The sequence below is a fragment of the Ruditapes philippinarum genome, unplaced genomic scaffold (assembly GCF_026571515.1).
Source record: "Ruditapes philippinarum isolate M1 unplaced genomic scaffold, ASM2657151v2 ctg3056_1_1_1_1, whole genome shotgun sequence".
In the NCBI taxonomy this organism is placed as follows: domain Eukaryota; kingdom Metazoa; phylum Mollusca; class Bivalvia; order Venerida; family Veneridae; genus Ruditapes; species Ruditapes philippinarum.
In genome coordinates this window covers 70,972-90,668 of record NW_026867339.1, presented here as the reverse complement: position 1 = coordinate 90,668, position 19,697 = coordinate 70,972, and the positions used below count along the sequence as shown (strand labels likewise).

Here is a 19,697-nt window from a genome sequence, read left to right as displayed (position 1 = left end):
TTTACATAGACTTACATAATAAGAAATGGTCCCAAAACATACATGTACCTTAAAATTGTGTTTTCATCATAGAGATGTGATTATAATGGGGTAATGAAATGGCTGACACATAAAACTCATCTCCTTATATAGGGTTACTCAACCACATTTTTCGCAAAATGACATCAAAGAGAATTACCCCCTCGCCCTTAATTTCACTGAAATACACTGCTGATCACAGGACTGAAATGTAAATATCAAAAAACACAAGGAAGGCAACAAAAAAATTCACCACCCACCGCTATTTTTACAAGGAATATTCGTAAAAACGCCTGGAGCACACTAAATCATTAAAACACATTAAAATCTATCAGAAGCACTGCTTACTCTAATCAACTATCCATTTTTTACGCCAATTGAATGCATTTATCACTCCTCTTCTCCCATCGTCAGTTTCATTGTCAGTTTCATTGTCAGTTCGGTATTTATGGTGTATTTTCCTTTTAAAGATACTAGTTTTGTTCTAAAGAGCACGTCTATATAATAGTATAATAGTTAATACGAGCGGGGGCATTTTTTTGATTTTATTTATTTATTTATTTTCAGCTAGGGCCTCAATCTATTTTTATTTGGTTCCGCTCTCAAATTACAATAAATACGTATTTTATCACATAACATGAAAAAGTATGCATAATTTATGCAAGCATAGCACAACATGGATCAGGCTAGTGCTCTAATGTAGAACATTGCGTACACCCTAAAATACGATGAACATGTAGGTCTTCACTTAAAATGTGCTATTAATTTTTCTTGAACGTATTTAATTTTATTCTTAATAATGAAATTGTACGTGTTTAAACAAGTATTAAAAACGTCAAAAAATGAAAGATTAGAAAAACGCATAACTTTGCGTAAATATTTGGAAGTGGTCAGAACGCCCCGACAAACACACTTCGAAGATAAAGTTTGTGTTTGTTAAATAAGGTATTTTATAAAATTTCGTTATTATATAAACACAGTGTTAATTTTAGTCTATCTTAAGGGTAAAGTAAAACAACTACGTCGCGATCGTTTGTCTGTTAAGTGCAATGAATAATTTGATTAAATTATTTTTGACTCTGATCATTTTAGCACCTTCATTTTAGATCCGATAACAGGTTTAAAATAAACAATACCGACGCACGATCCATTTGCAATTAGGAAAAATATGTTCTAAAATATGGCTTATAATTAATCTTTCTCTTCAAACATCAAGAAAGGTATTTAATGAGAAGACAGATCCGTAGTTACTCCAAACACCTTACTAAGATGTCACCAGAAATCATGTTAGGGATTTTGATATTGTCTGTGGTTATCGTTGCCGCATCAAATGTTTCTGGTAAGTTGTGATATCTAATCAAATTTCTATTTCTTTTGATGTAAAACATTACAAATGTCTCGGGAGAATCAACTTGAAAAAAAAAAACAGCCTTGGAATTTACGTTATTTTATAAAGATGGTTTTATTGGTGACGATTTAAAAGTAAAACATTATCAATTCTTATTTTCCCAATTTGTATTTTAAAAAAATGCGCTGATTGAAAAAAAAATTCCAATGATTATGAAAAAAGAACAAATTTAGCAGAAATGAAATTTTGTAGTTTATTTATTTTTTAAATTAAAATGATTTTAAAATATTTGTTTCCGTGAAAATTGCAAACATGGTAATGAATATGAACTGGAAATAAAACGCTTTTGAGAAATGAAAATGAAAACATTTCTGAGGCATAATTGAAGGGAATCGTCTATTTATTTTAGAAATAATATGCATAATGAAAAAAACTTGTTTTTGGTGCAAAAGAAGCATAATAATAATGACGACAACTTAATGTTTCCATGAATTATTTTCCTCTACCCTCCGATGACTTATTTTATTATGAACTCAACTGACATAATTTTTCATATCTATTTTTCAAAGCGGAAATAATATACAGTTATTAGACGCCGTATGCACGCCGCGGCTCGTCTACTTAGCAATGAAGACGATTGTAGTCTTTCTTAGTGTATTTTTGTTTGTTTGTTTGTTTGTTTGTTTGTTTGTTTGTTTATACAAAATAACACGATTTTCCAATTTTCTAATAAAAAACTTTAAGGATTTAAAATAAACGTTTAAATACTGCCATATTCGAATACCATATTCTTTTTATCATTCAACAAATAAACATGGCCTTGAGGGCAATATGCCAGTTTACGGACGTATTGGTCAGACTGAGGTAGATATATGGCTGGAAAAAAATCGACGTAAAAATCTCGGCGGGACGCTCTAGGATGGCCCGACTTGAGTGTACGGTCGCCCATATGGGCTTTCCGGCGGCGACCTTAAATAAACGCATTAAAAATGACCTTACGGGCGCAACGGAAATATTTTTTTACACAACAGTAAAAAGATATGCTTATTCATGAAAACAATTAACATTAAGGTACAAAACAGATTAACTGAGTGAAAAAGTAAGTTTGATTTAAAAACGTATTATAAATATTTGCAATAGGTTATTTTGAAGGATTCTGTGACGATTGTTCTCTTTTGCCTTGATTTTTTATTACATTAAGTGGTTCTATATCTAGATTCCAGGCAAATATCAATCTTGTGTTTAATCAAGTAGTTTTATCTTTAATAAATAAGTTAACAATACGTAACTAAGAATTGATTATTTTTAACAATTTATTCATAACTATTAATTGATATTTCAGACATATTTTGTAAAATAACAGAACAGTTCGTCCTCAAAATCGTTCGAAACTTCTCGACGCAACGCAGATATATTTTTTACCTCTGTCTTTGTCTTGAATTCATTTTAAGTTTACCAATCATTTCATTTTATTTAATTTATTTTGCTGCGACCAGACCTTTTAATCTTTGTCGCAACAGACAATCATTTCAGAATTTCACACATGGCATTACTTTGTGAATTTATGCATAAGGTTCTATTTTTTTTTTACAAAAATATGATTAGTTGAATATTCAAATACTTATTTATATATCGAAATCTTCAAACAAATATACTTTGTTGTTATTTTATAACCAGGGTGAGAATTAACATCGGAAATTTTTAAGCTCAGTCTTAGATTTCAGATAATTGAATGGTCAGAAAGCATCACAAGTGGTTTTGGTTCATGACTTGAAACTAAATGACCGTCACCGTTTGAGATTCTTGTGTGTGAGGATTGTGAGGAAGCTAATAAGCTTTCTTACAGAAGGTCGCTGGTTCTACTCAGGTGTCCGGTCATGTCTGAAATAATAATGCACGGTTGAACACCTGAAATCTTAATCACTCGCCCTCACCGCTGTGGGTTCGAATCCCGACAGGGACTTTGGATCTTTTCATGTGAGGAAGCTATCCAGCTAGCTTACGGAACGTCGGTGGTTCTACTCAGGTGCCCGTTCGTGCCTGAAATAATGCACGGAAGGGCACCTGAGGTCTTCCTCCACCAGTAAAGCTGGAACGTCGCGATATGACCTATACTGTGTCGATGTGACGTAAAACCCAAAACAAAACAAAAAAACCCTGAAATCTTCCTCCACAGAAAAAGTTCCCGTATGACATTATCAGTGTTCGTGCGACTGATAATTGAAAATAATCTAGATTTATGCATATTGTTTTAAACATATCAAAGCGCGGAGCTTTTTAAGTTTTTACCAATGTGAAATAGTCAAATATTACAACGAGTATAAGAGGTTTAAAAATATTGTCTTACATGTTAGCTTACTTGAAGCTTTGTCTAATGTAAACCCTTAAAATATTTTCTTTGACGATACTTCAATATAAATGAGTGAAGAGCTACTTCAGACGTATCTATAATTATCGTTTGATGTTCTTTTAATTATAATAATTGCAATGTTAAAGATATATTAAGTAAGGTTTAAAGAATGATGTGCCTCTTCAAAACGACTTTTATTCTACATTCATATTGACAAACCAATACTGGTAAATATTTGGATAACTATCTAAATTTGAATTACGAATTTGATCACCACTTTCATTTACTTCATGATTTTCGTCAGAAAATTAAATATCTTATAATAATTCAAAAACCCGTGTCTCTTTCCCGATCCTTTAAAATGGTATAGCACGACGGTACTGATTTTTACGTGACGACTTGTGATACATCATAAAGAATGCTTACTCGTCAAATGACGTCAGATACCATATAACGTCAATAAACCAAATGACGCCAGGAAATTTACTTCTTTGCTTAAGTTTAAATGTATAATTTTTTTGTAAATTTTGTTTATTATTAACATATTAGAATGGAAATAGGTATTAATTTTTCCTGCAATATAGTACAATAGTGTACGGTTTTTGTTTAAATGTTTTATGATTATCATTATTCCTATGAATTTGAACTCGAACCGTGCATTAATCTACAACAATGTATTCAGAATTGATATCTATTTCTTAAAACATAATAAAACATTCGCTAAAATTAATAGCGTTACAGAATAAGTGTTTCAATTGAAAAAATGTGCATACTGATATTGCAAATTAACAGAATTATGTCAAAGAAAATATTTTTCATTGTAACTAAATACACAATCTTCCTATCGCGACAATTAAAACCATGCTTTCTTAACTATTTCACATTACGAAGGTAAAAAGTTATTTAAAAAAAAATAGCACAATTTGGTAAAAGTGAACTTTGGTGAGTTTATAAAAAAATCACCCACAACACACAAATTTCACCCCATGTATAGGCCGTGGTTGATAAAGACTACTGTCACTGATCACTTTGTTTTTATTTCATACTTTTACATCATTTTATGTTTAAATCAACGTATCATGTATAACACTTCTTTTCAAATATACACACGATGTAAAAGCATTAGGTTAATCATTCTCAAGAAATCGGAAGAAGTAATGCATTTGTCTTTCACAATATAGCACTTGAGGAACAGGTATGGGTGCGTGATTTGAACGCAGACATTGATAGACGCAACCTCGAATCAGCTGGCCTGCCATCTCAATTAAACTTTCAACTTCTCCGTGGAAACAATGAGTCAGACTTTCATCTTAATTTGGAAGAAAACCTCCGTCTGAATGCGAACGCACCTGTATATGACGTCGAGCCAACCTCTGATGGTAAACAGAAGTTAGTGAGGAAAACCTCTACACCTATTAAGGTTTAAAACTTATCAAAATTACTTGTAGATATGTTTTAAAGTCTTTTTATATATTCCAAAATATCATCATAAATATGAAAGTTTTCTCTTACTTTTGAAATCATTACTTTTAAAAGTTTGAAGAAATCAGTTTTATTTCAAACCCGTTTTTTATTAGTCATCTTATCAAAGCATTGATTGTTTCACCTTTAATCAAAATAAGATTATAAATGCGTATTCAAAATATTATTTACATAAATTTTACAAAATATTTCAGAGGACAAAGTTTTACCAAGATAAGAGAAATGGCGGAGTTTTCCAAGTCACATGTGAAAATAAAAAAGGCGGAGCTTGTCAACGAAAATTGGTATGTTTTCTGAAACAAACAATACTCATTTTATACATAAAGGATATAAATAAATAAAGATTTAATACTGAATTTATTGAACGAGTTTAATAAAAAAGAAAAATGATTAGAAATATTAAGAACAATTCTGAAACATATAATTACATATAATTCCAACAAAAAATATCTGTCTAGAATTCTTATTTTTTTAACGTGATCTTTTTTTTTAGTATGGCAATTTTAATGTGTCGGGACGAAGTTTCGATTTGAAGCCAGTACCTGATGCACCCAGCGTTCCATCTCTACATTTGAAAAGAGGAAAAGCGTCCGATGATGTTCCGCATATACTGGTTCCCAGCGAAGAGGAAGAAACCAAACCAAAACTAAATGTTGCTAGTTCTGTAACTGCTGACTTTTTGGAAATCCCAGGTACAAAGATATTTAAACTTAATATGCATACCATTAAATAAAAACTAAAGTCGATAAAACTGCCTGTGAAGATTTATTAATTCTTTATTCTAAACGTTAACATCTTTGTTGACAAAAAAAATCACCGTTTCACAAAGTTTGTTTGTTTGTTTGTTTCATTTTACGCCTTTTCCCAACAGTATTTCAGTCATATAGGCGGGTAGTTTCCTAAACATCGTTCCTGGAGAGTTACACCAGTACTAGACTACCTTCCTCTGCGCTAAACTACCAAAGCATCTCCCGGGGATCGAACCCATGGGAGATGCTTTGGTAGTTTAGCGCGGAGGAAGGAATCATTACTTGAAGCTTAATAAAGACAATGACAAATGAAACTGTATTTGAGAATATGTCTATCGATTTTATTTTATTTGATTAAATGTGAATACATTGTTATATGACTTCTAAATGCATGGGGTTTGATGGTGAAATATATGATATATGTAGTAGATATAAGCCGAAAACCGTCCAATTTGTAAAAAATTGAATTTCATGAGGCGCGTATTGGTCAGTTTGAGGCTTATATCTTACTTAAATTACTACTTCTACTATCACATATCATATTATCTATCACAAAATAAGAAATAATCTATTTTTGTGCTAGAAATGTATAATTTTAATGTTTTAGCAATTATCTTTTTCTTACTTGCTAAACCCCAAAGGTAGCCTCTTGAATAACAGAATGTCCGTAGCATGAAATTTTCGTGTTTTGAAATATGACCAAGTATGTACATGAACACAATGATATACACAAAATATACCAGTTACACAAAATGTTGGACTTACATTGTACACGTACACAGAATACATCAATTTACATTTGGGATTTTTACAAGAAATAATGAAAATAAAAAGTTTCCAAATTGTTTTACATCTCGGATATTTTGGATTATTGACTGACTTTTAAGAAGGATTTATACTGACCATTTAGTGTATATGTTAAAATGATTTGTTTACTATACTACAACAATCAGGGGTGTAAAAAGTATGAATTTTGGATATTTGGGCAACAAAATGATAGTTTCTTATTTGTGAGTCATACCACAGGAGTCTGGAATCGTTTCTATATATAACATAACCCGCTTTTGTTTTGAATAGATGAATTTATTTTTCTTTACTGCATTTATCTGAAAGGCTGACCATTACACTTATTTGAAAAGTTGACCTAACTGAAACATTACGTACATACAATAAAGCAAATCAAGTATGATTGTCAACTAAACGTATTCAAAAGAAGAAAAGAAAACGGACAACAGACAAGAAATTAAACAATCACGTTAAAATCATCTCCACTACCTTACACGTCAAGAGCTTGGAAATCGAAAATCAGTAGGCTTGGAATTAGAATTCGTTAAATGAGCAAGATAACAATTTAACAATTATATTTTTGTTCGTAAAATTATCAGCTGATAATGTAAAATGCGTAGCGCCGAAATGACGTTGCATCATTCTTCGTGATAAGAGGTTACATTTTACTAAATCGTTTATTTTTTATTGTTGGTTTCTTTTTTTTTACAATTTTCCACAAAACCCTATGGTCATACCACAAAACAATGTGGTCATACCACAAAACCCTGTGGTCATACGAGCTTCTTTCACTACACGGGGCACACTGTCTAATATTAATGTGTTACACGATTAATATTGGCCTTACACATTAATATTGGACACGTACCTGTACTGTATCAAAAATACAGTACGGTCAGAACAAAGGAATGACGTCATAGTAGTAATTTAAGATGGCTTAATACATGGTATAATGACTAGATATATGGAATATTAAGACTAAATATTTGGTATAGAATGGCTAAATAAATAGTATATGATGGAAAATATATGGTATATAATGGCTTAATATATGGTATATGATGGCTACATACATGATATATGATGACTTAATATGTGGTTAATAATGGCTAAATATAGTATATAATCTTTGTTTATAAAAACCGTGTTGGTATAACATGTATAATGTGCACTTAAATAAGTACCCATTCATTATAATGTTGACTTACAGATCGAAATCTACAAGAACGGAAGAAGTTGTTAGAGGAACTGAAGTCTTTTCTTACAGAAAGACAGAAAAATGTTATCGCAAAGGTAAATGTTTAGATACAATGTCAAGGCGAAGTGTTATTGAAAATGAATCTGCATAATTTGAATTGATATAAGATATACAATGCTCATCTTTCCGTAAAATACTTTTATTGCAGAAATTTATTGAAATTTGGCAAATTCTAACTGAATTTGTCTAATTTGAATAAAAGACTGCACAAACTATGTTTTAGAAGCTGTACTCATTAAAACTGGCCAAAGTTTACTTGGTTATTTCTTAAAAACTATCATATTAAACGATTCTATGTATTCTTACAGCGTTTCCTTAAAAAATTTCAGTATTTTCAAATATCAATTTTGAGCATAAAATATCTATAAGTTAAAGTTTTTTGTAGAAAAAAATAGAATAAGATGTAATGCATAAGACGGTAAGTAATTACGATCAAATTAAGTTAAAATTGACTAAATTGTGTAACATTCCTGCAAAATGTGTTTTTACAGATAATGCATTTTGTTTAGATTCAGACTCAATTCATTCAAAAATTAAAAAATTATCGCCTTTTTCTGGTAAGTTTCATTTTCATGCGATAAGTTTCCATATTATGCTTTGACGAGTTTCAATTTCATGCGCATGCGCTGATAAGTATTTTCTTGGGCACTAACAAGTTTTATTTACATGCATTGAATACAAATACAGATTGAGTTGTGTTAAATTTTATCTTGCACACAGAAATTGAAAATGGCAAGCAGAAGAAAGAGACAGAACAACTTGTATGCCCTCGAGATTTTAGTGGCTGTTGACCCTGAAATGTGGAATAAGTAGGATTTATTATTGTTGTCATTGCACAGGGAATATCTTTTTTAGCTTGACTATTCGATAAGAATAAGTAGAGCTATTGTAGTCACCCGAGCGTCGGCGTCGGCGTTGGTGTCCGCGTCGGCGTAACCACTTATGTTAAAGTTTTTGTAATAGTTCAAATATTTTCAAAGTCCATTGACATATGGCTTTGAAACTTTGCACACTTGTTCACCATCATGACCCCAACCTGTAAACAGGAGGAGGTAACTGTATCAAGCATTTTGAATGAATTATGCCCCTTTTTCGACTTAGAATTTACGTTAATGTTTTTGTAATAGTTCAAATATTTTCAATGTCCATTGACATATGGCTTTGAAACTTTGCACACTTGTTCACCATCATGACCCCAACCTGTAAACAGGAGGAGGTAACTGTATCAAGCATTTTGACAGAATTATGCCCCTTTTTCGACTTAGAATTTACGTTAAAGTTTTTGTAATAGTTCAAATATTTTCAAAGTCCATTGACATATGGCTTTGAAACTTTGCACACTTGTTCACCATCATTACCCCAACCTGTAAACAGGAAGAGGTAATTGTATCAAGCATTTTTTTTTTCTTTCAAGCACTAAGAATAGTCGAGCGTTGCTGTCCTACCGACAGCTGTTGTTGTTTTGCTTTGTCGTTTTCCTTTTAGTACTCTTGTTGACGTTACACGAACGAAATTTGCAATAACCCAATTAAGCCTCACAAATTGATGAGCACTTGCAACAAGTTAGGGTCTGACTAGCCTGTTCAACCATGTAGTCTGACCAGGCTTAATTATAGAGGCTCATTTAATAAATAAACCTCCCTAAAATTATCTTGTTTTCGTCCCGCGACCCCAACGTTATGTTTCTTAAATCTTGCTCCGCGCTCCCGCGGGGCGAAGTTTCCTTTATTTAACTTCGCCTGCGCCCTCGCGAGTTAGCGTGTTTTCGCTCGGTGCCCCCACCATTTAACATGTTAATTATCGACTTTTGGCTTGGCAGGGTCGCAAGACGAAAACACGCTAATTAACGGGGGCGCGTGGCGATGTTTTATTTATTGAACTTCGCTCCGCGACCCCTCTAATTAGCGTGTTTTCGTATCGCGACCCCGCCGTTTTATTTCTTAAATTTTTGTCCCAATGCAATCGCAAATAAGCGTGTTTTCGCTGCGCGCCCTCGCCATTTTAAGTTGTTAATTTTCGACTTTCTGCTTGGCGGGGTCGCGGAGCAAAACACGAATGGCACAAATCAGCCACCATACTTTATACTATTAGCAGCTCAATTTTATTTTTGATACGAACATTCCCTTGTCTCAAATTAATATGGTAGAATAAGGGTTAACAACTCTAATAATATGTTGTGGCAATGTCACTGTCCGTAAGGTTGTTTTATTTTTCCATTGAACTACATGAACATTTTATTACTTTTTTTATTTTACCTGTTTTTAAGCTGCTAAAAACTTTTACCTACTCTTCCTGCGTTTATTTTCTTATTGTAAAAATATTATGTATTACCGCTTAAACATGTTTCAGGTATTTTGACACGACGCAAGGTGGTAATGGACTTGACCAAAATGACGCCACAGAGTTAAGACTACGACAGCATCTTGCTCATATTATAAATGGAGTAAGTAACTTCTACATAGCTAACTAGAAAACAATTATCATGTACTGCACATTAAACTGAAAAGATATTATGTCTTTAAAGACATTTTCTACAGTTTTATGAAAAAATAATCCTTTCATAGAATTTTCTAGATTTTTTGTATGATGAGTAAAATTTAATGACGAATTAAGAAATAAAAAGAAAAATATATGTTGACGTGTTGGATTTCTTGTAAAATGGCAGTTTCCATGGTAACCGTATATCGAAAAAACTGTCAAAATAGCCTAACTGTGTTATAACGAATAGAAAATGTATAAGATAGCTTAAAACACACAACGAGCATTGTTTTATGCAAAGATAACCTTATCTAATGATTCTGTATGAAACAAATGATAATCTGAACATATTTCTTTAAAAAATGAGTTTTCCATGTTCCTCTACCGAACAAAAAATGAGAAAAATATACATGAATTCTCAGAATAATTAGAGATATTGAAAAAAGTGTCATAGAATTTTCTTTCTTTTTTTCTATATTGTGTAAAATTTAATGACAAATTCAAAAAGAAAAAGAAAAATATATGTTGGCGTGTTGGATTTTTTGAAAAATGGCAGTTTCCATGGTAACCGTATATCTCAAAATTTTCAAAATATCCAAACTGTATTATAATAATGTATAAAATAGCTTATTACACTCTTAATAAACATAATTTTATACAAAGCTTGCTTTATCTTAGGGTTCTGTATAAAAAAAAACGATAATTTGGACATATTTCTCTAAAAAATGAGTTTTCATGCTTTTTAACTAAACAAAAAATGAGAAAAATAAACATGAAAATTTTCTGTAAAAAATTAAAGCTATCAAGAAATTTCTTTTATAGAATTTTCTACATTATTGATATATCAAGTAACATTTGATTGTGGATTCAAAAATGGAAATAAAATATATATGTTGAAGTGTTAGGTTTTTGTAAACGGGCAGTTTCCATGGTTACCGCATATGCCAACTGTCAAAATTACCACGCTTTCTTAAGAAATATCAGTGTTCTACTAAATGTATTGTCAATTATAAAACATGTTGTAATAAGAATTTCTTTTTCTTTTGATGTTATATTAAGTAAATGATACTGAATATTTTTTTTAAAACATATCTAGGGCCATATATTATTTTTTTCACTCGACTAACATACCCGAACAGTAAGCAAGTATTCAGAAATTTACAAAGAAAATAATGAAATTCTGAACATTTCTGGGATATTAATTTTGATTTTTTTATTCAACACTTTTAAAATATATCATTTTAAACTTTGCCCAGTTGTCTGCCAGTAATCAAGTCGCGACGCACTTTTGTCACTATACCACAAGTGGGTGGGGTAACGCGCGCAGAATTATCATCAATGCTGTCGTACTAATGCTTGGAGAAATACTTTATGTGATGTTTTCTAAACGACATTCTTATTCTTTTGAACCAATTTCCTTTTGAACATTTAGAAATATCTATTCTGTATTATTTACTCATTATTTGCTTATGGCCGAAATTTAAACACTTATCCGAATACTATTCAACTTTACCTTCATTTGAAGAGTAATTATATCCGTGATTATCTTTCTTGGATGCGCATAACGATGCGCACAGAAAACTACCGAAAACGTCTTTAAACAAAACATACTCAATTTGCTTTACTAATAGCATTTTTGTTCATTCTGATCACCTCGGCTGTATTTAAATGCCAATTGACGTAAAACTATAACCAAATCCAAAATATTGTCAAGAGGTAAACATACAGGAGAAAGGTAAACATTTTTTACTTAAAATCATAAATCATATACAGTAAAAACCCTCAATTAAGACCACCATCGGGACTGGACCAAATTGTCTTAATTGCGGACTGGTCTTAATTGTGAATTGTGATAATTCTTATCAATGCTTACACACTTTTTTACCATGGTCTATTTAAGTCACTTATATGAACAAACAATATATATACCTGCAAATACAACATAAAACTATGTTATAAATTAACATCTGATGGGAAGAAATATAATATCAAATTCTATTTTTTCTGATTTCAATATCAATTTCAATATTAATTATTATATGAAGTACATAATTCACCCATCAAATAATAACTTCGTTCTTGCATAATCAATGTGCTTTAAGCAAGATTTAACCACTCTAAAATTTACTGCCTTACCTTATTTCATATAATATCCCAATGATTAACGGTGTTTTTGACACTAAAAATTTGACAACTTGTGAAATTTGGAGTATTCAAGCTGATAGCAACAGCAAATTTAAGATCTAGGTAGGTGTTGACGTTAAATCAGTGGTATCAATAGTGTGCTCAAATAAAGAACAAAACAAAGAATTAGGACTGAATCTGATGGTCTAAAAAGTGGATAAGCGAGGTGGTCTTAATTTTGGATCAAGTAACCATTGACATAAAGAACAGAAAATTCCGTACTTTTAAAAATGGTCTCAATAGCGGGGTGGTCTTAATTCCGTGGTGGTTTTTAAGTAGGGATTTTACTGTATATAAATAATGTACTGTTTAGTATTATAAATGTACTTTTACACAATGGAATAAACTTAATAGTTCAAACTAATTTCTATCCCATTTTTATCCTATTATAAAACGAATATATATAAATATCATTTAATATTTGTTGTAGATCAGTCTACGTTATGAATCTATAGATGATCCAGCTATGAACATTTACGTTACTTTGTCAGGATTCATTTTCTACAAGGTTAGTTTAATGATATTTAGGACAATTATACAGAAAATCTTTACATATTTGTTAAAGAATTCCAACAGTTTACACAATTCCTCAGTTAAATGCAGCTACGTAGAAGCACATTTGTCTCAGAACACATTTGTCTCACAAGGTGTGACAGATGTGTTCATAAACATTCATATTTTAGATAAATAGATAATGAGACAGATGTGTTCGACACATGATAGAAAGGACACTCGAAGTACACTTGTCTCAAATTTTCCATAACATTTTTAAATGGTAATAATTATGCCCATCTGTACACCGGCTCCTATCCAATGTTCTGTGTTTTCTGTATTTATAATAACGTTTTCAGGTCACTTCCGGGGGGGGGGGGGGGCACAAAAAATGGCATGAGAGAATATGCTTTCTTATCCCTTGTAAATACATAGGCAAATGTGCTGTCTTGTCCCTTAAAAAACTTGATCGGAGCACATTTGTCACACAAATGAGTGTTTTGGGGTAGACATTTGAGGTCCCATTTGTCTCATGTGGTACAAATGCGAACGTACCGGTCTTGCGTAAGACAAATGTGCTCCGGGACAGTTTTCTCCTACAAAGCTAATATTAACCTCATTTAGCCATACGAACAAATAACATCTTAGAATTTAAGTTGCTTTGAACTTTGGCGTCAAGCTAATAATTATAAAAGAGAAGGAATAAGTAATGATTTTTTAAACTTGCATGCCTTTTGATGACCCAAAATATTTCTAAAAATCAAACTTCAGAAATATGCATTTTCAACATTTTCATGACAATAAGAATGATTTGGGAGGCATGGTAAGTTAAGAGCAAGACGAAAGAAAATGTTTGACAACATGAAAAGATGTGAAGAAGAATTATTCATTTTATGAAGTCTAATTTAAAGACTTAGGTCAAAAACTTAAAGACGAACGTCAAAATGCAAATTATTTATGATACAGTCTATTTACAAATATTCGACCTAGCTATTTGCAAAAAAAATGTTCAAAATGATCCAGTGCTTCACAGTTGCTGACATGTAATTCAACGTTATTTTTCAGAACATAGATAGCACAAATCCCTTACCGCCCTCCACCGATATTCAAACTTTAGCCGGTGTTAAACATGCCGATGCGGATGTTTATATTAACAGTTTAACATCATGGTCAGCAAATCTTCAGGACCTACCTCATAATGATCACATTGCTGTATTTACTGGGTAAGCATAGTGAACAATTGCTGTATTTACACATTGCTGTATTTACTAGGTAAGCATAGTGAACAATTGCTATATTTACACATTGCTGTATTTACTGGTTAAACCTAGTGAACAATTGCTGTATTTACACATTGCTGTATTTACTGCTTAAGTGTATTCAAGAATGATATTATAAATTGGCTAATTGTTGTGAACAATAATCACATTACAGTTTTTTCTGCGGAAATCTAGTGAACGATGCTCACATTGCAGTATTTACAGGATAAATCTAGTAGACCATGATTACATAATATATTTACTTGATAAATCTAGTGAACATTGATTACATACTATATTTACTGGGTATGTCTAGTGAACCATGATTACATACTATATTTACTGCGTATGTCTAGTGAACCATGATTACATACTATATTTACTGCGTATGTCTAGTGAACCATGATTACATACTATATTTACTGCGTATGTCTAGTGAACCATGATTACATACTATATTTACTGCGTATGTCTAGTGAACCATGATTACATACTATATTTACTGCGTATGTCTAGTGAACCATGATTACATACTATATTTACTGCGTATGTCTAGTGAACCATGATTACATACTATATTTACTGCGTATGTCTAGTGAACCATGATTACATACTATATTTACTGGGTATGTCTAGTGAATCATGATTACATACTATATTTACTGGGTATGTCTAGTGAACCATGATTACATACTATATTTACTGCGTATGTCTAGTGAACCATGATTATATACTGTACTTACTGCTTATGTCTAGTGAACCATGATTACATACTATATTTACTGCGTATGTCTAGTGAACCATGATTACATACTATATTTACTGGGTATGTCTAGTGAACCATGATTACATACTATATTTACTGGATATGTCTAGTGAACCATGATTACATACTGTATTTACTGCGAATGTCTAGTGAAGAATAGTCACATGCTGGTTTTCCTGTGTACAGTGTTTATATTGCGGTATTTACAAGTGCTTGGTATGCAAAGTGATTACAGAACACATCTGTTGCGGAATATTTCTTTCAGATATGAACTGTATTCAGGCAGTACATCGAATACCGGTGTTGCAGGAAAGGCATGGGTCGGTGGAGTATGTAATTCATACAGAACCTCCATAAATGAAGATGGTTCGTATTTTGTCACAGTATCTGTGGCAGCTCATGAACTCGGACACAAGTATGTAATAACATACCATTTATATAATACATAAATATTGAAATTTGATAAACAATAACAGGGAAATGTAGGGAAATTATCTATAAATCATTATAATTCAGATGTAAAAGTCTATATCAAATTGTCACAAATCGTATTTTATTTTGAGATATACATGCGATATCAATAAGAACAAATCTAATAACGCTCACATTATTATGTGACAACTGGGTAGGCAATCTGCTGTTAATCCATGCATAAATTCAATTTCGATTCGATAATGATTTGGAAAAGTACATTAACCCATTACTTCATGAGCATTTTGTGAAAAATGGCTGTTTTCATTGAAAAGTCTCCCGTTACAAGTTCAAATTGCTATAATACTATAAAAACTGCTTCAACACTAATCAAACTTGGCACAAATGTTGACTGGACCATTGCCCTTGCAACAACATGTTCAGGCTTAAATTTTATGTTACCATGGCAACGAGGGGACATCTCAAAATTGCCAAAAATCACTATTTTGCGTTGATTTTTTCCATCAAAATTGATTTCAAAGTGCTGCAACTTCTCAATGGATTGAGATAGAGTCAAATGCTTTTCAGCGTTGGTTACATGTTACCTTATGATCAATCTGGGGTCATTTACAGCCTCTCACAAGTCCAAAATTTTCTTGGCGATGAGGGGGACTCCGCCCGCCTTCAAACTCCCCAAACAGAAGGGGGCACATCCCCCTTCTGGCAACCCCCTGGTGTATCTTTTGGTTGGGGGGCCGCGCCGAAAAAGAGGTCACGTTTTTTAACAACATTTCTCAAACAAAAACAAGTGTTTGCGGCCTAAATAAGGCATTTTTTCATCATTTAAGACAACAGAAAGGGGGGGGGTGAAAAAGGCGTGTATATGAAGTAATGGGTTAATTTCACTTTTATTTTTCAACTCATATTTTATATCATGAATAAGTATTATAATACAAATATATGATATTACCCGGTTTAAGGTTATGCAACCTCTTGTTTGAAAACAATATATTCATTTGCAAGAGGTCATTAGCAATTTACTGACAACTTAATTTTGTAGTCTTGGATCTAATCATGATGGAAGTGGAACTTCGTCAGGTTGTGAAAGCTCAGATAAATACATTATGGCTCCAAGTGTGACGAGTTTCTACCCAAGTCAACCGTATACGTTAAACCCTTGGCGGTTTTCCACATGTTCTGTCGCCGCTTTTAAATCTTATGTCGAAAACATGGGCTCGTAAGCTTTCATTAGTTTGGTTAAAACATATTTATTTAAGCTCGATTGCGAAACAAGATCTTGCAACTTATATTAATCACTTTTTAGTCCGCTTCCTGGAACTAACCCCGATGGGTCAATGAAGAAACTGTCGTGAAATGGTGGGGTCGAACCCTTTCTTTTGAAGGCAGACACCTAAACCCTAGGTACGCCCCCTTTTAGCAAAAATAATTACTATTATAAATTTTTATTTCAATCAATTTGAATTGAACACCTGCAACAATATTGTTTTCTTTATTATATGTTCAACTTATTTACATATATGCAAGTCATTTTAAGTTTTGAGCACAAATGCTGCACCAAACAGTATTGAAGTTCATTATATTTTTTTTTTGAAATAATAATGTGAGGCAAATATATCTAATAAAATTGATGTAGCTATTTTGTCAAGTTTTTCTGAGACTATAGGCGAAACGTCTGTGTCTGAAGATTGATATTATGAAATGAAAATAATGAAACCATCAAACTATAACACTTTAATCACAGAAATCCTGACCTTTCACCTTCCACATTGAGTAGTTGCCCTGTAAACAAATTATGTTTTTATGTTATTTACAAGTGGAAACTGTCTGTTGGACCATGGTGATTATTACGATTCAAACGAGTACAGTAGTCACGTGTCATTGATGCCTGGACAATTACATACGCCGGATGAACAATGCAAACTAGTGAGGGGAGAGTCTTCAAGTCTATGCTCGGTACAATTTTTGTTCTGTAATTTCCCTTGACTTTTAAAGGTAGAGCAGAATTTCTTGAAAAACGGAACATTGTATTTTGTTACTGGCTAGAATCCCAATATGATGTTACCTATATATGTATTAGTCCCTATAGACTCTTAAACAAGACACTTCAAAAAGACCTTATATTTTATTGTTCGTTCTATTCGATCCCCTCTTATCCAACAATAAATAAATCATCTCACTTCGTTTAAAGCCTTGTCACTTAAATCATGACAAAATCTTGCTATAAACTATTTATCTATATCTGATAGAACGCCGAGTCGGAGGACATCTGTACAATGATGTTATGCACGGGAGACAATGGAAACTGTTGGTATTACGCCGCAGCACGTGGTACCTCTTGCGGACCTTCCTATGAGAATAAGGTTGTTTGTTAGCAAAATAATATATTTTTTGCAATATATTTTAATAAGTCTTGATAATTTTCACAAAATTTTACGTTTCATTGCAACTACATTATATATTTTGGTACTGTTATAATAAGGAAGTCATAATAATAATATGTGTAGATGTATTTGTAAGATGCTTTGGACGGATACAAGACATTTTGATTATACAAATAGAATCTTTTTGACCGCCATATTTGTTCGTTCTAGGTTAACATGTTCTTTATAATGTTTAATTTCTTCTATTAATACAGTGGTGTATTGAAGGACAGTGTGTGACTAGGTCTGATACCCACTTAGACGGGGGAAACTATGGTAAACTATACACATATTTTCCTCATATTCATATTACCTTATTTTGATTTACATACAAATATTTAATGCTTAGATATTAATTCAGAATAAGTTAAACACATTTCAAACATAAGTTCGTTAATTGTTTAGTACGTCTTAACGAAAATGCATTTTTATAGTTTCAAAGTTTAAATAGTAATGGTACAAATAGTTATGAACTCCTTTTTGGTCGGGTTTAACGTCGAATAAACACTGTATAGGGTCATTTGGCGACCTCCCAGTTTTACTGCCTGATGACGACCTGAGGAACATTGTTTCATGTACTTAGTAAAATCATCCAGAAGGTGATAGATGGTTTCCTAACACTCTTCATTTTTATTTATATGATAATCATCTTAATTAACAATATATATCGTTAGCAAGGTGTAACAAAAATTTGGTACTTCATTTATTGTAACAGTAGTTCAACAGTAAACAATTAGCAATATTTATGATATAAACACATGTTCATGACCTTAAAGAGAATGGTTCAAGTAATACTGGTGGGACACAAGTCGACACCGAAACAGAAAATACAAACCAAGCTAGTGATGGTAGTAATGACGGCAACACAGCGGGAAATACAGGAGGAGAGTCAAATTCGGGTTGTTTAGATCATGGCTGGGAGGGATGGAGTTGTCAGAAAGTATCCGACTACTTTCTAGACGCGTATGGAGCAGAGCCTTCGCAATGGTGCATGGACCCGACATGGAATTACAATTGCTGTTTATTTTGTTCTGGTATGAGCTTTTTGTAAGACAGCTAATGAAAATAGCAATACAAAAATACAAAAGAATTTGGTTAGACTTGAATATAAACTTCGACACATCGTGACTTTGACTCATGACTCGGTCTCAGTATAACGACAAATTTTCGAGCCGTCAACCTTTTCAAGTTTTTCAATATTAATTTAAGACTTTCCATTTCGAATCGTACATAGTTTATTCGTTACATCCTGCTTGGATATCAAATGAATAGTCCCACATTAAGCTGAAATAGAACTGAACTTTCAACCTTCAGTGTTTACTTACAATTTGCTTGCAATTCATATCTAGGACAATAAATGTTGGCAAAAAGAATATGTAAGGCAAAAATGCTGGGACGTTTAGGTTTCTAAGAAATATTAAAGGCCAAATATTTGTTAAATTTAAATTCAAACATGTAAAACAGACACCCAAACATTAAGAGATACATTTCTTACCTTTGAATAATAAAATTAATTGATGTAACTGTATTCTGTTTGATACTTAAATTTTTGTGTTGCATATTATTTTTTAAAGTATGACAGTTGATTTAACAAGGAGGCACACCACTGAAATAAAAAAGAAATTTAAGTTCTATTTGTCTCAAAACCGACGGACTGTAAATTGAATGTTAACAT

The 19,697-nt window shown here is 32.2% G+C and overlaps 1 protein-coding gene across 1 annotated transcript; it reads left to right on the top strand.

Annotated features, from left to right (window-relative positions):
- Positions 1–1,237: 1,237 nt before the first annotated feature.
- LOC132735773 (A disintegrin and metalloproteinase with thrombospondin motifs like) lies at positions 1,238–19,185 on the top strand. The gene is made up of 15 exons (XM_060722763.1): positions 1,238–1,357; positions 4,898–5,136; positions 5,393–5,482; positions 5,692–5,890; positions 7,944–8,026; positions 8,712–8,800; positions 10,341–10,434; positions 13,084–13,161; positions 14,211–14,368; positions 15,436–15,585; positions 16,642–16,818; positions 17,417–17,555; positions 17,849–17,962; positions 18,238–18,298; positions 18,799–19,185. The coding sequence occupies exons 1-15, from the start codon at positions 1,246–1,248 to the stop codon at positions 19,071–19,073; spliced, it is 2,058 nt and encodes a 685-aa protein (XP_060578746.1). The 5' UTR covers positions 1,238–1,245; the 3' UTR covers positions 19,074–19,185.
- The last annotated feature ends 512 nt before the right edge of the window (positions 19,186–19,697 follow it).